The sequence below is a fragment of the Trichoderma atroviride genome, chromosome 1 (genome assembly GCF_020647795.1).
Source record: "Trichoderma atroviride chromosome 1, complete sequence".
Lineage (NCBI taxonomy): Eukaryota > Fungi > Ascomycota > Sordariomycetes > Hypocreales > Hypocreaceae > Trichoderma > Trichoderma atroviride.
In genome coordinates, this window is record NC_089400.1 from 1258251 (window position 1) to 1272086 (window position 13836).

Sequence of the window (13836 nt, forward strand, 5' to 3'; positions counted from 1 at the left end):
CGAAAACTCAAACAAGGGGCCAGACTTTCGAGGCGGGACACGCGGTTTCAGCGCAAGAAGCGCCGCCCCCAGTGTCACAAGCTGGACGAATCCAATCGTCCTGACGGTCCAGCCGAATCCAATCGACGGCAGCAACTGGCGGGCGATGCTTGGAAATACTAAACCCCCCTACTCCCGTGCCACTGGAGATGATGCCTATCGCGAGCGCCCGCCGCTTGCTAAAGTAGGTCGAGACGACGGCCAAGCTGGGGCAGAATAGGCAGCCATTGCCCAATCCCATGCAGATGCCTTGGGCCAGGAAGATCTGCCAGTACTGCGTCGCCGCGGAAGTGGTGAAGATGCCAATCATCTGCAGGATAAAACCCAGTATCACCAATTGGTTAAAGTAGCCCGCGTCCGAGATTCTACCGGCGAGGACGCCGATAAAGAAGAGTAGGAATATCTGGACTGAACCGATCCAAGAAATGTCGGATGGCGAACGATCCAGCATGCTGGTGTAAAAGGTCTGAAATACGCCGAATGAGCTGATGTAGCCCCATGTATTGAGAACAATCATGTGGCCGGCGATGACTATACAGCTGGATTAGTCCCAACGACCAGTATTGAGAGTTACTTGAACTGTTGAGAATTGAAGTTGAAGACAACTAACCCTGTGCCCAAGCTCGTTTCCCGCCATCAGGAGGCGGCCCCGGGTCCGAAGTTATGTCTACAGGTCTGAAGACACTGGAAACATTGGTGAGGATTTTAGAGAGCGGCTCCGGCCTTTCCTCTGCGTCGCGGGAGCTGGATCTTTCGCTGTTGATCAATCCTAGGTCGGATACATCTAGCAGATTCTCTTTTGGCTCTAATTGCTGAATGTTGCGTTCGATATCGGCGGGGTCGTCATGTGCAAATACATGTATGTTACTGGGAGGCGGAGAAGACTTCTCCATTGAGAGTATGGGCAAGGTATCAATGAAAATTTCAAGAGAGAGTCTACTTTGGAGATCATTGATGTCAAAAGCAGCAAGAAAATGTCGGGAATAAGGATAGACTCTGCAAATACTAGTGGCACATATAGCCTATATACATCGTCTACCTAGCTATTCCGCAAAGCCTCCGATGAATCACCCAGCAGAGATGGATACAACCGCGGGTACCTCAAATTGGCTTAAGCTTCTCCATGTTATCAGTCATGAAAAACTTCCTCAGCGTTGACTTTGTTTGACTAGTGCCCGCGCCCTCTGAGATAGATCGGAGTGATGTGGCTCGCGATCCACACCGGCCCGGTATCGCCAACAATAGGGCGTGGATGCTGCAGCCGATGATAGCCCCGAATTAGCCATATCGGGCAACGAAAATGACCTCTAAGGCGTGAGTTTTACCGCCACGCTTCAGTCTTGACCACCAAATTCGAGTATCAACAGCAAAGAATATGTACCTAGTCTTCGTAATCGGTTCATTTGCAATGCTTCATCTTGAGCAATTGTATTTAATCAGCATTCAATTACCAAGCTTGCCACCGGACGTTTCTGTTTCGTAATATCTACTCCATATGTACTTGTATGTGATCGGACCCTCGGCCATCACAAGTCATTTTCGGATCTCGCCAAAGTCTCAATGGCAGTTTTTTCTGCTTATTCCCCACTGTTTACATCGCTATTTGATGTCTACTAAACTCGTCTTGCAAATGACTTTCGACGTCATTTTTTGGAAAGCCTTCGTTGAACTAGTCGGGACGATTCTCTTACCTGATATCAAGCTCATGCAACTTACAAGAGCAGCCTCCCATCACATCTATTAACAACATTCGGCATATTAAAAATTCGGGGTTTAATTTCGCGACTTTTGAGCTATTTCGTGAATATCCACTTCAGTGGACATCGATATGGCATAGAACGATGGAAATGATGTCGTTTATTGTCCTGATAGAAGTCAGGATACAGTCGTAACCAAATCGGGACGCCCAGTAAGGCCTCGATTTCTGACAGCCTGAGAAGGTGCGCAGCTATCAAGATCGTTCAAGACACTAAGTAAATTAAATTGTAAATCTAAAACGATAGAAATCTGGTATACAAATTAGCAGGTTCCGTGCGTATTTCTTAACCGGGGCCGATGACTGGACAAATATCATAGAGGGGTAGCCGAAGGTGTAGACGCGACATCCGGGAGAAATTCGAGGAGGAGGTCTCGGAGCCACAGAGTGTCGTGTGGTTGGTGGCGCGAGGTCGAGAAGGCATCTCTATTGAGACCATGGACAACAATGATGTCGACCGGGTAGTTGCTGGATCCCGAGAGGTCACGCTTTTCATCGGCGAGATTAAATAATCCTTGCTTTTCTATAAAAGGTTTCGTTGATTCAAGTAGTTTCACAAACTAGTTCGACATGCACGAGGTAAGATACATGCACACAATCATTTCCACCTTCGCAAGTCATGCTGTGTTGCAACTTGTTTCAAAAAACCATGTTGTCTTATATACCGTAAATAGCATCCTGTCAAGCACGAGTCAAGACGAAATATCTGATGACTAATCTGGATTGCCCTTATAGCTCAGTGGTAGAGCGTTGCACTTGTAATGCAAAGGTCCATAGTTCAATCCTGTGTGGGGGCACATCTTTTTTTGAGCATCGCCGTGGCGTTTTTCTTTTTTGAATTCTCTCTTGATAAAAATCATCCTACGGCACAAGTAATAAGTATATGAATGATATAGCGTTGGCAGATTGAGCTGGAATAGAGATACTGGGTAGCTTCAAAGTTCGCCGGACGGTGGGGTATCATACTTTTGGATAAAAGAGTCTTCGAATCTAGTCAAGCATAATAGAAAAGAAAAGACTGCGCTCGTTGTTGGTAAGTAAAGAGGCAGCTGTCAGACATTCTAAGTGTCAAGCGCAGATCCTACATCAAAAAGATGGGATATACCTGGAAATAGATAGGTTTAAGTAAGACTGCTAGAGTCAACAAGCCCAAAAGTTCTTTTTCGCAGTAAGCCAACGTGAAATCTAGTTCACCGTCTCACTACGAACATATCCCCAAAATTCTTCCCCGAACACGAACGCTTCTTAGAGAGTCAATCTGGGGAATACCATCTGAGGTGATCAACGCTCACCTTGTTGAAGAGCAAGCATCGGAACGGAGGTGCATGCTTCCGACATTTTAGCTCTTCTAGACTACCGATCCGCTTTCGTAATCAATCTGCACTGGGAGCAAAGCCGCCCCACTATCGGCGCGCTCTCATCAATTTTTTGTTTGACAGGCCAGCGGCGAAAAAAAAAAGTTCACAATCAAAAGGCGACAGCATATTTCAGCATTTTCTCTGTTATTGTAATTTGACGCAGGAAGGCTATATTTCCTCATCGCAGATTTATTTAAGAGTATTATATTTTAAATCTCAACTCGCCAAAAATAGACGATGCCTGGACGAACAAAGACGCAGGACGATGCTTCGTCTCACGACGCTGATATGCAAGACGTCCCACCTTCTGCCCAGGAAGCGATTGGTCAGGATGCTGAAATGAGAGAGGATGCCGAGGCTGAGGAGGAGGAAGAGGAGGAAGAAATTGAGGCTCAGAGAGTGCGAATTGTATGGCAAGAATCCGGCATCATCGAGAGTCTTCAGTTCACTAATAAGAATGACAGCTTCCTGGCTCAACGGACACTGCGGCTTCATTCGAATTCACCGATGAGGGCCATACATTGGGCAATGCTCTGAGATACATCATCATGAAAAAGTATAGTTTCTTCCACTGGCACCGCTCAGTTCATCAAAGCTAATCTCTCTCAGCCCCGACGTGGAATTCTGCGCTTACTCGATTCCTCATCCATCTGAACCCAAGATGAACATCAGAATACAGACATATGGTAAAGCCCTCCTTTCTTGTTTCGTGTTATTCATCCCCGCTGACCCTTTAACTCACAGATGGAACGGCTGTGAATGCCCTGAAGAAGGGTCTGAGTGACCTGCAGGATGTATGTGATGTAGTTGCTGAGAAGTTCTGGTCAGAGAGACAGAGCTTCAACGCAGAGCAGGGCATTGAGCGATGAACGATTGCTATGATGGTGGAGAAAAGAGAGCGCAGTTAATGGAGATCGGGCTGCTATCCCAAGTGGCGTATAGAAAGGGCATTTGTATATGGACATTATGCGAATTCAAGGCGTTATATGGCAGGTTTTGACATAGGATCTTTACAAAGATATATTTACAAAAACAAAATTTCTTGCATTGCTTCTAATTTCGGCCCTATTGATCCTCGTTAGCCAATATTCTTAATCCCCGCATTGCATCGCCCTGTAAACTCACCTCCAAGAAACCAGACATGAAGCTAGATGGAAGTCTCTTGTCTCCCCTAAAGTTGTCGTTAAAATAAGACAGGATGTGAGTCTGCTGCTTCCAAAAGTTCATTGTTTCCTACATCCCCGCCATCCATTAGCAAGTGGTTTCCTTCCCATTGTCTTGGCTCTTTTTGTTCGCGGACAGCAGCATTCGTACCTGGTATTCAGCGTGGGATTTGAAGAGAAGCACATCGACGACAGAAAGGTTGCTCGCGTGTCGGTTTCGTTCAAACTCTTGTCGCATCCGTGTTCGGAGAGCGGAGATGGGTAGAGGGACATTGTACATCGTCTGGATTTCAGGTGCCTACATTCTCTCAGTTAGCTTCCAACTCTGCAGTATAGCAACGTTCCTCCACAATAACAATCTCCAGTTCTTCATCGGCACATAAGCTTGAGAGGGAATTTCGTGGAACGTACGCCTCGGATCCATTCGCGGTAGGAAGAAAGGACTCGACGTTTCGCATCCGCCCAACTGGTGGCTAATTGGCTCGGTCAGCTTCAGAAAAGTAGGGAATTGGCTATAGGACTCACATTGCGCCGTCTTCTTGGCGAATTCAGTCGGTGAAATGGCCATGGTGGGCAATCTATGCTTCTCAGCGCAATCTCTATAATGCCGTGACGTTGAATTGATACCAGTAAAGCACGCCCGGCTTGGAGCATGTATGTTCACGTGATTCGGCGCCAACTCCCGGTTGCGCCACACGATACTTGCCCCTCGCCTGTGGCTTAGCTCAGCCTTCTCGACGCGCTTCTGGAACTTCCTACTAAGCTCGCTCCTGGGACTTTACCTAAGCTTGCTCTTGATCTTGATCTTGCATCAAGTCCTTGAGGCTCGCATCCTCTTTTTTTCTCTCTACACAAAGCTTTTTCACTCTGTGCATCCAGTCACGCCACAATGCCGGCCATCAGACACTCCTCAAAACGAAAGCCGCCGCCTGAGGGCTTCAGCGACATCGAAGATGATCTCTTGATCTTTGCGAACAAGATGAAGGATGCGCAGAACAAGCCTCCACCTCCCGGCCCAAAACACATGGCGCAGTGGGAAATCTTTCAGATTGCGCATCAGAGAAGCCGCTACGTATACGATCTGTACTATGAGAAGGAGGCCATCAGCAAGCAACTTTACGAATGGTTACTTAAAAACGGGTACGCTGATGCGATGCTCATCGCCAAGTGGAAGAAACAAGGTTACGAGAAGGTGAGTTGCCGCTTAGCACTCTGCCTCACTTGATATTTTATTTCGGTCTACTGACAGATATTTAGCTCTGCTGTTTGCGCTGCGTTCAAACCAAGGAAACCAACTTCAACAGCACTTGCATCTGCCGAGTACCAAGGGCTCAGCTGAAAGAAGATAGCGACATGCAGTGTGTCAGCTGTGGCTGCAGAGGATGTGCATCTAGCGACTAATGGCGAGCTATGCTCCTGATTTCCGAAAATTTGATTCAAATATACAGATATGAGTCGGAGAATGGTCAGTTCAAGGCGTTGGGGCGTCGGGCGTCTAATTACGATTGAAATACTCCGATACGGACAAAATAAGAGAGAAACTATAGATTGGGTACTAGGTTGAGACCGAAAGAGGTACATATCCTTTATTTTGGCTGAATACCATTATTCCATAATTTATGCTGATTATTTTTTCAATACCTCCAGTTCACTCCCTTTGATTCCCTTCGTTACCTCTTTGAGAAGCCTGCTCGGCCTCGGCCGAACCGGACGCTGGATGGTACGAATTGTAACGCTGACATGGCTCCAGTAAGATCTGCCATATCAGTATCTGCTTTCTCCGGCTTCGCCTTGCCCTTATCCGCCGTAGTGGAAGGCTGCGATGGCTGTGATTTGTTATCGGGCTGTGACGCTTCCTTTTCCAGGGTATTTGCACGGCGCCTTAATTCCTTCGCTTGTGATTGAGAACCAGCCGACGATCTGCGCCTACGGCTAGCTTCTATGAGAAGCGAACGTTTCCCATCAATTCCGTCCTTTGTGACAGCGAAGAAGAAATTATGAGGAAATTTGTGTTTGTCTATCAGATGAAGTCGCCTCTTCTGGGGAGTCATGCACTTGCGCTCGCATCCTTCAACAAAGCAGGAATACTGAGTTATGTTAGAGATACTATTTTTCATGGCATAGCGTGGGAAGCATCGCATTTAGCTTACTGTGTGCTCTCCCTTTTCTCTGGCGACCCTCGCCAGGGGGGTCATGACACTCTTCAATGTGTACATTGAGAAGATGATCTGTTGGAAAATTCTTGCGGCACTCAATGCACCTGTTTGTGTGAAAATTGTGGTAATGGGTTTCGTAATCGTCGTAGAACCGGAACCCTATCGATTCCCTGTGGGGAGGTAGTGAGCATCTCATGACGAATCCGGCTTCCTCGTCTTCAACGGCCGAATCAAGGCCAACGATTTTGGAGACGGGTCGGAGATCGACGTCGGCGTCTGCTAGATGAGGAGAGTCTGCTTCTGGAGGGCCGGGTTCTAAATGCTCTTCCGGCTCTCGTGAGCGCTTCATCTTTAGATAATAAATGGTGAGCTAGGTATATGGGGCACAATATTACTTTGATTCCCACCAAGACCAACGATACTGTGAATGAAGTAAGGCGGGGGCACGGGTAAACGCAGATGCGGCGGGACGTGGCTATTGGGGGATACTAAGTAACTTGAAGCGATTGGGCTGAAAAACAAATATCCAATAAAGCAGTCGAATACATGCAAAAGGGGCGACTCAAGGTGTCTAGTTGAAGAGGTGAATGTTGTAAGTTGGGAAATGCCTGCCCAAGGAGCGATGCGTGGAGTGGACGATGCCCCACACTTTACCGCACTTGTGCAGGTCGTTAGCGCTACAGGGTCCAAAGCGAGATCGAAAAGGACAATAGGTACTAGTATTGATTCTATCACTGTCTACCGCAAAGTCAAATAATACTTTCGACGATCCGATACTTGCGCTGTAACTAATCCTAGCTGCAGATCAACGGAAATTAGCGGCTGCTCATAATAAAACTGGATAGCGCACTTGGTTCGGGGTTGAAGTTGGTATTTGGGTAAATCTCCAGGTTAGCATCAAGCATCGCTGCAGTGAGCAAAGCATGATATGAAACCATGGAAACTGTGAGCATTGTCTAGAGGCTTTTTCTGTATGCATTTTGCTTGAAATACATCTCTTGAAATTCAGTTACCTTAATGACCATAGCCGTGGCGCCTTTTACTTCGAAGGATGCTCAAGAGTGGAATTATAGGACGAGTGTGTTGTTTGTTGCTAAGCACAAAGCGTAGGTATATATGGATGCTTGCGTAAGTCCAGCTCTCTGGCGGCGAGGCGTTGAGAAAAAGAAAAGTAAGATCAAAGTAAAGGCAAAGTAAAACTAAAGGAGCAAAAAGTCAGTTCGCATTGCAATTTCGTGTGTATTTTGTTTTGAGGAGGTATCTTTGGCCAATCTTCCGCTGTATGTTAGCCCATCGGGGAACTTCGAGACTACCAGCCTACAATAAGGTGTGGCTGCGGTAGGCGGTCCCTTTTTTAAAGGGAAAAGTTATCCAGCACCCTAATTTTATTATCCAACACCCCAACTGTAGCATAATAGGGCAGCCAGTTTATACATTAAATATACAGCTGCCAAATACTTATTAAAATAGCAACAGTAGCAACAGTAGTAGCAGTAGTAGCAGCAGTAGTAGCAGCAACAGCAGCCTAAGCTACAGCTGGAGTGCTAAATAACATAATCGGGGTGCTAGATAACTTCTCTCTTTGTTTTGGGGTGTTGGATAATAAAACTGGGGTGCTGGATAATGGCTCCCTTTTTAGAACAGCCGAAGAATTCCCACACCTTGAGGGGCTCAGATTCCACTCACTTAGAGTTATCGTCAGTCTCTCATTTTAGCAAAAAAAATAAAAAAAAGCTTCGTCGCAAACCTACGGCGCAGGTAAACAAACAATATTGACTCTCGAGCTAGCAGATTCTTGGCCTATATATTGCCGTCGTCACCAATGTTTTCTCTCTCAGCTGTTTTCCCGATTCCCACCAACCGAGTTCGGTCCCAGCTCCCCCAATCCGACGTGATTCTGAGTTATGGACTGTCTGGACCTTTACGATTTGGATTCTCAAGAGCATGATAAGTGATTGCTTAGCTAAAGATTCATCGCATACGACATCATCACCACGCTACTAGCCAACATTACATCTACCAATCTTCGATAGCACAAGCCCGTCGACGGAATGGCGTCTTCCAATGCCCCTCCGGCGAGCCTTAGTTGGCGGTAAGTTGATGCAAGACTTTGATGTATATCTGCGATGCCTACTGTTATCTTGCGTCTATTGACTTGGGCGTAACGTAATGGGGGCTCGCCGGCTGTGGACAAGACTGATATTGGTGATCTAGTGACGCCCAAAAGTTACGCAAGTATCTTGCACGAGACATCGGCAAGCTCCAGCCAGGAACTGGATCTGGAATCGACATTTCCAAGTTCGAGGCGGTTGACAGCCTTTTGGAGAAGTATGCGACCCTGATTTTTAGACTTCCATCTGAATTTAGCTAATGCGCTTTCTCTTTTGCAGGTTCCGCCTCGCTTGCGTCTCTACCATCTTTCTCGACTTTGATTATGCCATCGCCCAGAAAACAGAGGAGCATCTGTGGCTCATTCATACCTCGATCAATGCCGAATATCGACGCATCTTGGGCCGGCTCAAGCAATCGTCCCACGCAGTCGAGAAGCGAAAGGTGGAGAAAATGTACAACAACTTCCTGCGCATCGCCCATAAGTTTTACAAAGGATATATCCAGCGCCTTTCCGCCTACTATGATATTCCCGAGCTTAAACGAATCGCGCAAGGCATTGAACTCGACCAATTGGTCGTCGAAGATACGATTAGCCCGGTCTCGGAAGATTTGCAGCGCAAAGTCCTGTACTCTTGCCACCTTACCCTCGTCCACTTGGGAGACTTGACACGATATCGAGTCCAAGCTCGCCATAAGAACTCTGGGTATGAAGGGGCGTTGCTATACTACGGACTGGCCCACCATCTTCAACCTCAATCAGGCTTTGCTTTCCATCAAATGGGAATCATCAATCTCGAACAGGGCAATCACCTCGACGTGCTCTATCACTTTTACCGCGCCTGGGCCGTGGAAAGTCCCCATCCCAATGCTCAGACCAACTTGGAAGCTGAGTTTAAAGCGGTTCTTGCGCCAAATGGCTCCAAGTCTAGACACAATGTCACTGCACCACAAGACCATTTCACGATGTGGTTTGTCAAGCTACACGCCTATTTCTATAAAGGAGAGGCTTTTCGTCCTCAAGAAGAGTTGGAGGGCGAAGTGATGCACCGACTTGAGATGGCTTGCCGAAATCCTGAGTCTTCCAACGCGATTCTCAAGATGGCGCAGGTTAATATGCTGGCACACTGCATAGCCTCTGCTCAATATACAGGTATGTGATAACATGCGCCGGTTATACTACGACTTGCTAAGTAATCTTGAACAGAAAACCAGACGGAAACTTCCATGCGGTTTTACCAATACACGCTTCGCTTCAACGCCAAATTTATGCATACCTTTTGCAAAGTCTTTTTGTCTGAGCTCAGAGAGGCTCTTACTAGCGCCGAGGGCTTCAAACATCGACTGGATAGTTCCGAAGAATCACAGACAAAGACTTCCGTCATTGAAGCCCTTCTGCCTGTGCTGCGCGTATATGGTATGTGGCTCGCAGCCCGCCGTACCGAGATATCTACCGCCGCAGATGCGTTTGGAGCAATCATTCCAGAGATGATTCAGAACATGTCGAGAATCGCCACTATATTCTCTTCAGAATATTATAGCCTGGATAATTTGAAAACTTGCCCATATTTGCTTCCGGAAGACATCCAGAACCTGGGTTTCCAACCACTCAACGAAGATGATCTTCCTCAAGAGTGCAGAGTCTACTGCAACGCGAATGGAGACTGCAAACCTTACCTTCACGCTCTCGAAGAAGGCTGCGGCTCGGCATCGAGTGAAAGAATAGGAAGAATCTTCGATGTCCTCCGCTGCGCGTATTTCTTGGCCAGCGACGGCGCATATCCTATGGGCTATAAAATCGAGGGAAACTTTCTGATTTTTCGCCATCAGCCAGTTGCCGAGAAGCCACAAGCTCAACAAAGCACGGAAGACGATACGACTTCGGTCGCTAGTGATTTGGAGGCTGTTGATACAGAAGAGTCAATTGAGACCAAGGTCATCCCCGATGCCCTGGCGATACCTGAGCTGGCGACCCCCGAGCTGGAAGCAACAGAGGTGGCGAAACGTCCAGTATCAATTCGGCAGGAAGCAAGTCGACTTTTGCTGAATGAGGATGATGACATTTATGAAGACTCTGAGGCTATGAACCGGGGTGTTGAGACGGTTCTCGACGTGGTGGCTCCTTTCTTGAGACCACTTACTCCTGTTGACGAATCTTCATTCGGAATGCACACTTCCACTGCAAACGAAGTATTTGGCTCACTCAACACAGAAGCCAGTCCCACGGAATCCATCACGTCGGGAAAGTTTGCGCCTCTTCCTTGGGCTTGGTTCGGTACGCCGAATCCGCATGGTGCCCGAGATCCAGCACTGCCTGTGAGTCAAAGCGCTCAGAACACTCAGAACGCTCAGAACGGTCGCCGAAGCACAACGCACTCCCCCAATGCGTCTATTGCAGCCAGCCATCTCCTCGAGGACCCCTTTACTACGCCAGGCCGCGATGTACTAGATAGTCTTCCGCGCAACATGGCAAATGAAGTCGCCAGCCCGCCAAACACATCTGCTCGGAGAATACATCGGGAGCAGTTGCTCCAAGCCTTTGGCAATGGTTCAAGCACTCCACGCACTTCGTCGTTCAGCCACTGGTCACACAACTCCAACTCCAACGCCAATGTGCCGAGACCACCGGCCCCCATGGTGACGATGCAAGAGTCGAATCATTATCCAGCATGGACCAACCAGTCGAGCAGTTCTTCCTTCTCTCACCCAAGCAGCCTCTACCATGGCACTCCAGCAAACGGTTTACAGTACAACATGCAATTTGCTGTTGACCCGAGCCATGTCTTTCAAGAGGCTCACCAATCAATAAATAACCACTTTCAAATCGATAAAACGACATCGAATTACAACAACGCCGTCATGAGATCGGCGTACCAAGGATCGAGCTAGATGGAAGGATATACACTCTTGGGACGAATAATGTTTTGCAATGCTTGTTGAATGATTTCTTTTTCTTTTTTGTTCTTTTTATTCTCAGAACGATTGGGATATTACGATTTAAATTTTGTGGCAATGACGAGGAATGTCAGGGGCCCTTTTGTGGCAGCGTATAGTCGCATGTATTCTACGGCGACAGTCTTGCAAATGCGAATTTTGTTTGCTTTTTTTTTTTTTTTTTTTTTCGACTTGAGGATGGCTCTGGCAATGTTTTTGGTACTTGGAGCAAAGTCAAGGGAAGAACCTAGATAGGTAAATGAAATTGATATTCAATCCAAAAAATCGAGATTATCGTGATGCTTGGTAAAATCTGGTCTATCATTTATCATGAAATAGGTTGAAAAGAATCGAAAAACAGAAATCAAAGACAAGAATGGTCATGTATCGTGGAGGATGCCGACCTGGTATGCAAGGATGCAAAGGGAGCCCGCTGCTTCTGGACTCTCTACCTTATTGATGCAAAACGCCGTTGTTGAAACCTATGCCCCCCGTTTTAATCCCTCAACGCCAATTCCTTTCCATCCCAGCCGTGGGAATGGATCGATAAGAGCAATGTGCTATCGCAAATTCAATTTAAGAAGATGCCGAGTATGCCTGCTTGGGGAAGGGGTATCTGAAAGGAATGAGTTAGCTCATGAGAATTTATACGGATGTGAGAATTGGTGGTGAGGAGTGGATGAGTAAGTGAAAGAATAACTTACGAGGGACCAAGCTCCTGAATGCTTAGCTTAGCCAGCCACTGGCCCTTGTCAATGGACTGCTCCAGGGACTCGCCCTGGACAACACCAGCCAGAAGACCACCGGCAAAGGCGTCACCAGCTCCGTTGCAGTCGTTGATGAGAGCAGAGTCGATGGCGCGGACAGGGAACTCCTTGACCTCGTCCTCGCCCTGGATAGCGACCAGAGTAGGCTCGGTGCCCTGAGTGACGATGGCAATACGCTTCCTCTGGGTGTTCTTCTTGGGAAGGTTGGCCAAAACCTTGACTACGTCCTTGGGGTCCTTGGAAGGAAGGTCGTGGGCCACAGCATAGGCCTCGGCCTCGGCCTCGTTGCCGATGATGTAGTCCCAGTAGGGGGCGCTGGCGTCGACGACCTCCTTGAAGAACTGGGGGATGAAGGGAGCAGAGAGAGACACGGCGAAGATCTTGTTCTTTGCAGCGGCTTCCTCAGCAAGGGCCATGATGGCGGGAGGGCAGACTGCGCATCATTTGCGTTAGTACTTGCATCGCAACACAGTGGATTCACTTCTCATCACTTACCGGTGAAGTGGTAGCCTCCAATGTAGAAGACCTCGGCGTTCTCAACGAGGGCCCAGTTCTCGGGCTTCTTCAGGTGGTCCAGGTCGTAGTGGTTGGCAGCACCTAGGTCAGTGCAGAGACTGCGGTTGTGGCCGGTGATGACGACGCCGCATCGGCCGGTGGGCTGCTGCTCGTCCACGCGGTACTCGACACGCAGGCCGGCAGTCTTGACGGCATCGTGCAGCGTGGCGGCGTATTTGTCGTTGCCGACGCCGCCAAAGTAGACGACGCTGTTGGGCGGCAGCATGTACTGGGCGCCACGGGCCGTGTTCTGGGCAGCACCGCCGGCGATGAGCTTGGCGTCGAAGTTGTTGAGGAGGTCCTCGTAGAGGCCGAGGTGCTCTTTCTCGGCGAGGATGGCGTCGTTGGCCTTGAGGTTGTACTTCTTCAGCAGGGCCTCGTCACCAACGGCCTGGATGTCTGTGATTGCGACAGCGTCAGCAACAAGTTTACTTGCCTGGGCACAAAGGAGGCGGGAGTGATATTTGCTTGCTTTCAGCAGCTTGATTTTTTGGGGATGAGGGGTCCTTCAGCGATCTGAAGTTGAAATACGTACCAAGAAGAGGGTTCTCCAGGCAGACAAGACGGAAATCCTTGGTGGCAGCCATTGTGATATGATGTGAGGGATGAGAATAAGAATTCTATTAAAGTCTTTTGCTATGTTTAGGTAGAGATTGATATGGATTGAGGAGAAGACGGGAATTGCTCTGGAGGGGCGAGGGGCTACTCGTAGGCGCATGTGGTAATTTAGCGGAACGTGGGATTTTTTTTACTGGGCCCTGTGCTTATTTTGGAGGGGTGGAGCAGAACTTGCATGCTGGGGTTTATCAGTTGGTGTCTGCGTATGGAAGATGGCAGTCAATTGACCGTTGCTCTGGTACATGAAAGAGCTTTTGATTTTGACGATGAACTCTATATACGTGTGATTATTTCTAATTTCTCAAGAGATGGCGAAAAAAATACAAGATAGAAAGAATTAAAAAATGAATTAGAATCTGCTCTAGGCTTAGTAGAATAATG

At 47.9% G+C, this 13836-nt stretch overlaps 7 protein-coding genes and 1 non-coding gene across 8 annotated transcripts; 4 read left to right on the plus strand and 4 right to left on the minus strand.

Annotated features, from left to right (window-relative positions):
* Nucleotides 1-7: 7 nt before the first annotated feature.
* TrAtP1_000507 (uncharacterized protein) lies at nucleotides 8-932 on the minus strand (the record flags this gene model as incomplete). The annotated part of the gene is made up of 2 exons (XM_014091621.2): nucleotides 8-570; nucleotides 650-932. The coding sequence occupies 2 exons, from the start codon at nucleotides 930-932 to the stop codon at nucleotides 8-10; spliced, it is 846 nt and encodes a 281-aa protein (XP_013947096.2).
* A 1588-nt stretch (nucleotides 933-2520) lies between these two features.
* TrAtP1_000508 lies at nucleotides 2521-2592 on the plus strand. The gene has a single exon. It is a non-coding gene; the product is annotated as a tRNA-Thr (tRNA).
* Nucleotides 2593-3209: 617 nt separating this feature from the next.
* Nucleotides 3210-4160, plus strand: TrAtP1_000509 (uncharacterized protein). The gene is made up of 4 exons (XM_014091620.2): nucleotides 3210-3561; nucleotides 3618-3709; nucleotides 3763-3839; nucleotides 3898-4160. Exons 1-4 carry the CDS (start codon nucleotides 3391-3393, stop codon nucleotides 4020-4022), a joined length of 465 nt encoding a protein of 154 aa, XP_013947095.1. The 5' UTR covers nucleotides 3210-3390; the 3' UTR covers nucleotides 4023-4160.
* Nucleotides 4161-4924, minus strand: TrAtP1_000510 (uncharacterized protein). The gene is made up of 5 exons (XM_014091619.2): nucleotides 4842-4924; nucleotides 4728-4789; nucleotides 4468-4614; nucleotides 4279-4386; nucleotides 4161-4218 (listed from the first exon to the last, which is right to left on the minus strand). The coding sequence occupies exons 1-5, from the start codon at nucleotides 4882-4884 to the stop codon at nucleotides 4207-4209; spliced, it is 372 nt and encodes a 123-aa protein (XP_013947094.1). The 5' UTR covers nucleotides 4885-4924; the 3' UTR covers nucleotides 4161-4206.
* A 191-nt stretch (nucleotides 4925-5115) lies between these two features.
* On the plus strand, nucleotides 5116-6796 carry TrAtP1_000511 (uncharacterized protein). The gene is made up of 3 exons (XM_014091617.2): nucleotides 5116-5508; nucleotides 5574-5891; nucleotides 5964-6796. The coding sequence occupies exons 1-2, from the start codon at nucleotides 5206-5208 to the stop codon at nucleotides 5715-5717; spliced, it is 447 nt and encodes a 148-aa protein (XP_013947092.1). The 5' UTR covers nucleotides 5116-5205; the 3' UTR covers nucleotides 5718-5891; nucleotides 5964-6796.
* On the minus strand, nucleotides 5987-6532 carry TrAtP1_000512 (uncharacterized protein; the record flags this gene model as incomplete). The annotated part of the gene is made up of 2 exons (XM_014091618.3): nucleotides 5987-6403; nucleotides 6467-6532. The coding sequence occupies 2 exons, from the start codon at nucleotides 6530-6532 to the stop codon at nucleotides 5987-5989; spliced, it is 483 nt and encodes a 160-aa protein (XP_013947093.2).
* A 1372-nt stretch (nucleotides 6797-8168) lies between the features above and the next one.
* On the plus strand, nucleotides 8169-11703 carry TrAtP1_000513 (uncharacterized protein). Its single transcript, XM_066110607.1, has 4 exons — nucleotides 8169-8564; nucleotides 8687-8800; nucleotides 8863-9734; nucleotides 9789-11703. Exons 1-4 carry the CDS (start codon nucleotides 8524-8526, stop codon nucleotides 11468-11470), a joined length of 2709 nt encoding a protein of 902 aa, XP_065966679.1. The 5' UTR covers nucleotides 8169-8523; the 3' UTR covers nucleotides 11471-11703.
* TrAtP1_000514 (uncharacterized protein) lies at nucleotides 11704-13524 on the minus strand. Its single transcript, XM_014091615.2, has 4 exons — nucleotides 13373-13524; nucleotides 12778-13236; nucleotides 12220-12715; nucleotides 11704-12131 (listed from the first exon to the last, which is right to left on the minus strand). Exons 1-4 carry the CDS (start codon nucleotides 13422-13424, stop codon nucleotides 12092-12094), a joined length of 1047 nt encoding a protein of 348 aa, XP_013947090.1. The 5' UTR covers nucleotides 13425-13524; the 3' UTR covers nucleotides 11704-12091.
* Between the last annotated feature and the right edge of the window lie 312 nt (nucleotides 13525-13836).

Bases quoted from the DNA above. Each gene is read 5' to 3' on its own strand.
- TrAtP1_000509 (XM_014091620.2), top strand. From the start codon at position 3,391: ATGCCTGGACGAACAAAGACGCAGGACGATGCTTCGTCTCACGACGCT. The intron at 3,562-3,617 runs GTATGGCAAGAA...TAAGAATGACAG, and splicing joins AGGCTCAGAGAGTGCGAATT to CTTCCTGGCTCAACGGACAC. The intron at 3,710-3,762 runs GTATAGTTTCTT...AATCTCTCTCAG, and splicing joins AGATACATCATCATGAAAAA to CCCCGACGTGGAATTCTGCG.
- TrAtP1_000510 (XM_014091619.2), bottom strand. From the start codon at position 4,884: ATGGCCATTTCACCGACTGAATTCGCCAAGAAGACGGCGCAAT. The intron at 4,790-4,841 runs GTGAGTCCTATA...CGAGCCAATTAG, and splicing joins CGCCAAGAAGACGGCGCAAT to CCACCAGTTGGGCGGATGCG. The intron at 4,615-4,727 runs GTACGTTCCACG...GAGAGAATGTAG, and splicing joins ACCGCGAATGGATCCGAGGC to GCACCTGAAATCCAGACGAT.
- TrAtP1_000511 (XM_014091617.2), top strand. From the start codon at position 5,206: ATGCCGGCCATCAGACACTCCTCAAAACGAAAGCCGCCGCCTGAGGGC. The intron at 5,509-5,573 runs GTGAGTTGCCGC...ACAGATATTTAG, and splicing joins AGAAACAAGGTTACGAGAAG to CTCTGCTGTTTGCGCTGCGT.
- TrAtP1_000513 (XM_066110607.1), top strand. From the start codon at position 8,524: ATGGCGTCTTCCAATGCCCCTCCGGCGAGCCTTAGTTGGCG. The intron at 8,565-8,686 runs GTAAGTTGATGC...TTGGTGATCTAG, and splicing joins CCGGCGAGCCTTAGTTGGCG to TGACGCCCAAAAGTTACGCA. The intron at 8,801-8,862 runs GTATGCGACCCT...TCTCTTTTGCAG, and splicing joins GTTGACAGCCTTTTGGAGAA to GTTCCGCCTCGCTTGCGTCT.
- TrAtP1_000514 (XM_014091615.2), bottom strand. From the start codon at position 13,424: ATGGCTGCCACCAAGGATTTCCGTCTTGTCTGCCTGGAGAACCCTCTT. The intron at 13,237-13,372 runs GTACGTATTTCA...TCGCAATCACAG, and splicing joins CCTGGAGAACCCTCTTCTTG to ACATCCAGGCCGTTGGTGAC. The intron at 12,132-12,219 runs GTAAGTTATTCT...CATTCCTTTCAG, and splicing joins ATTCAGGAGCTTGGTCCCTC to ATACCCCTTCCCCAAGCAGG.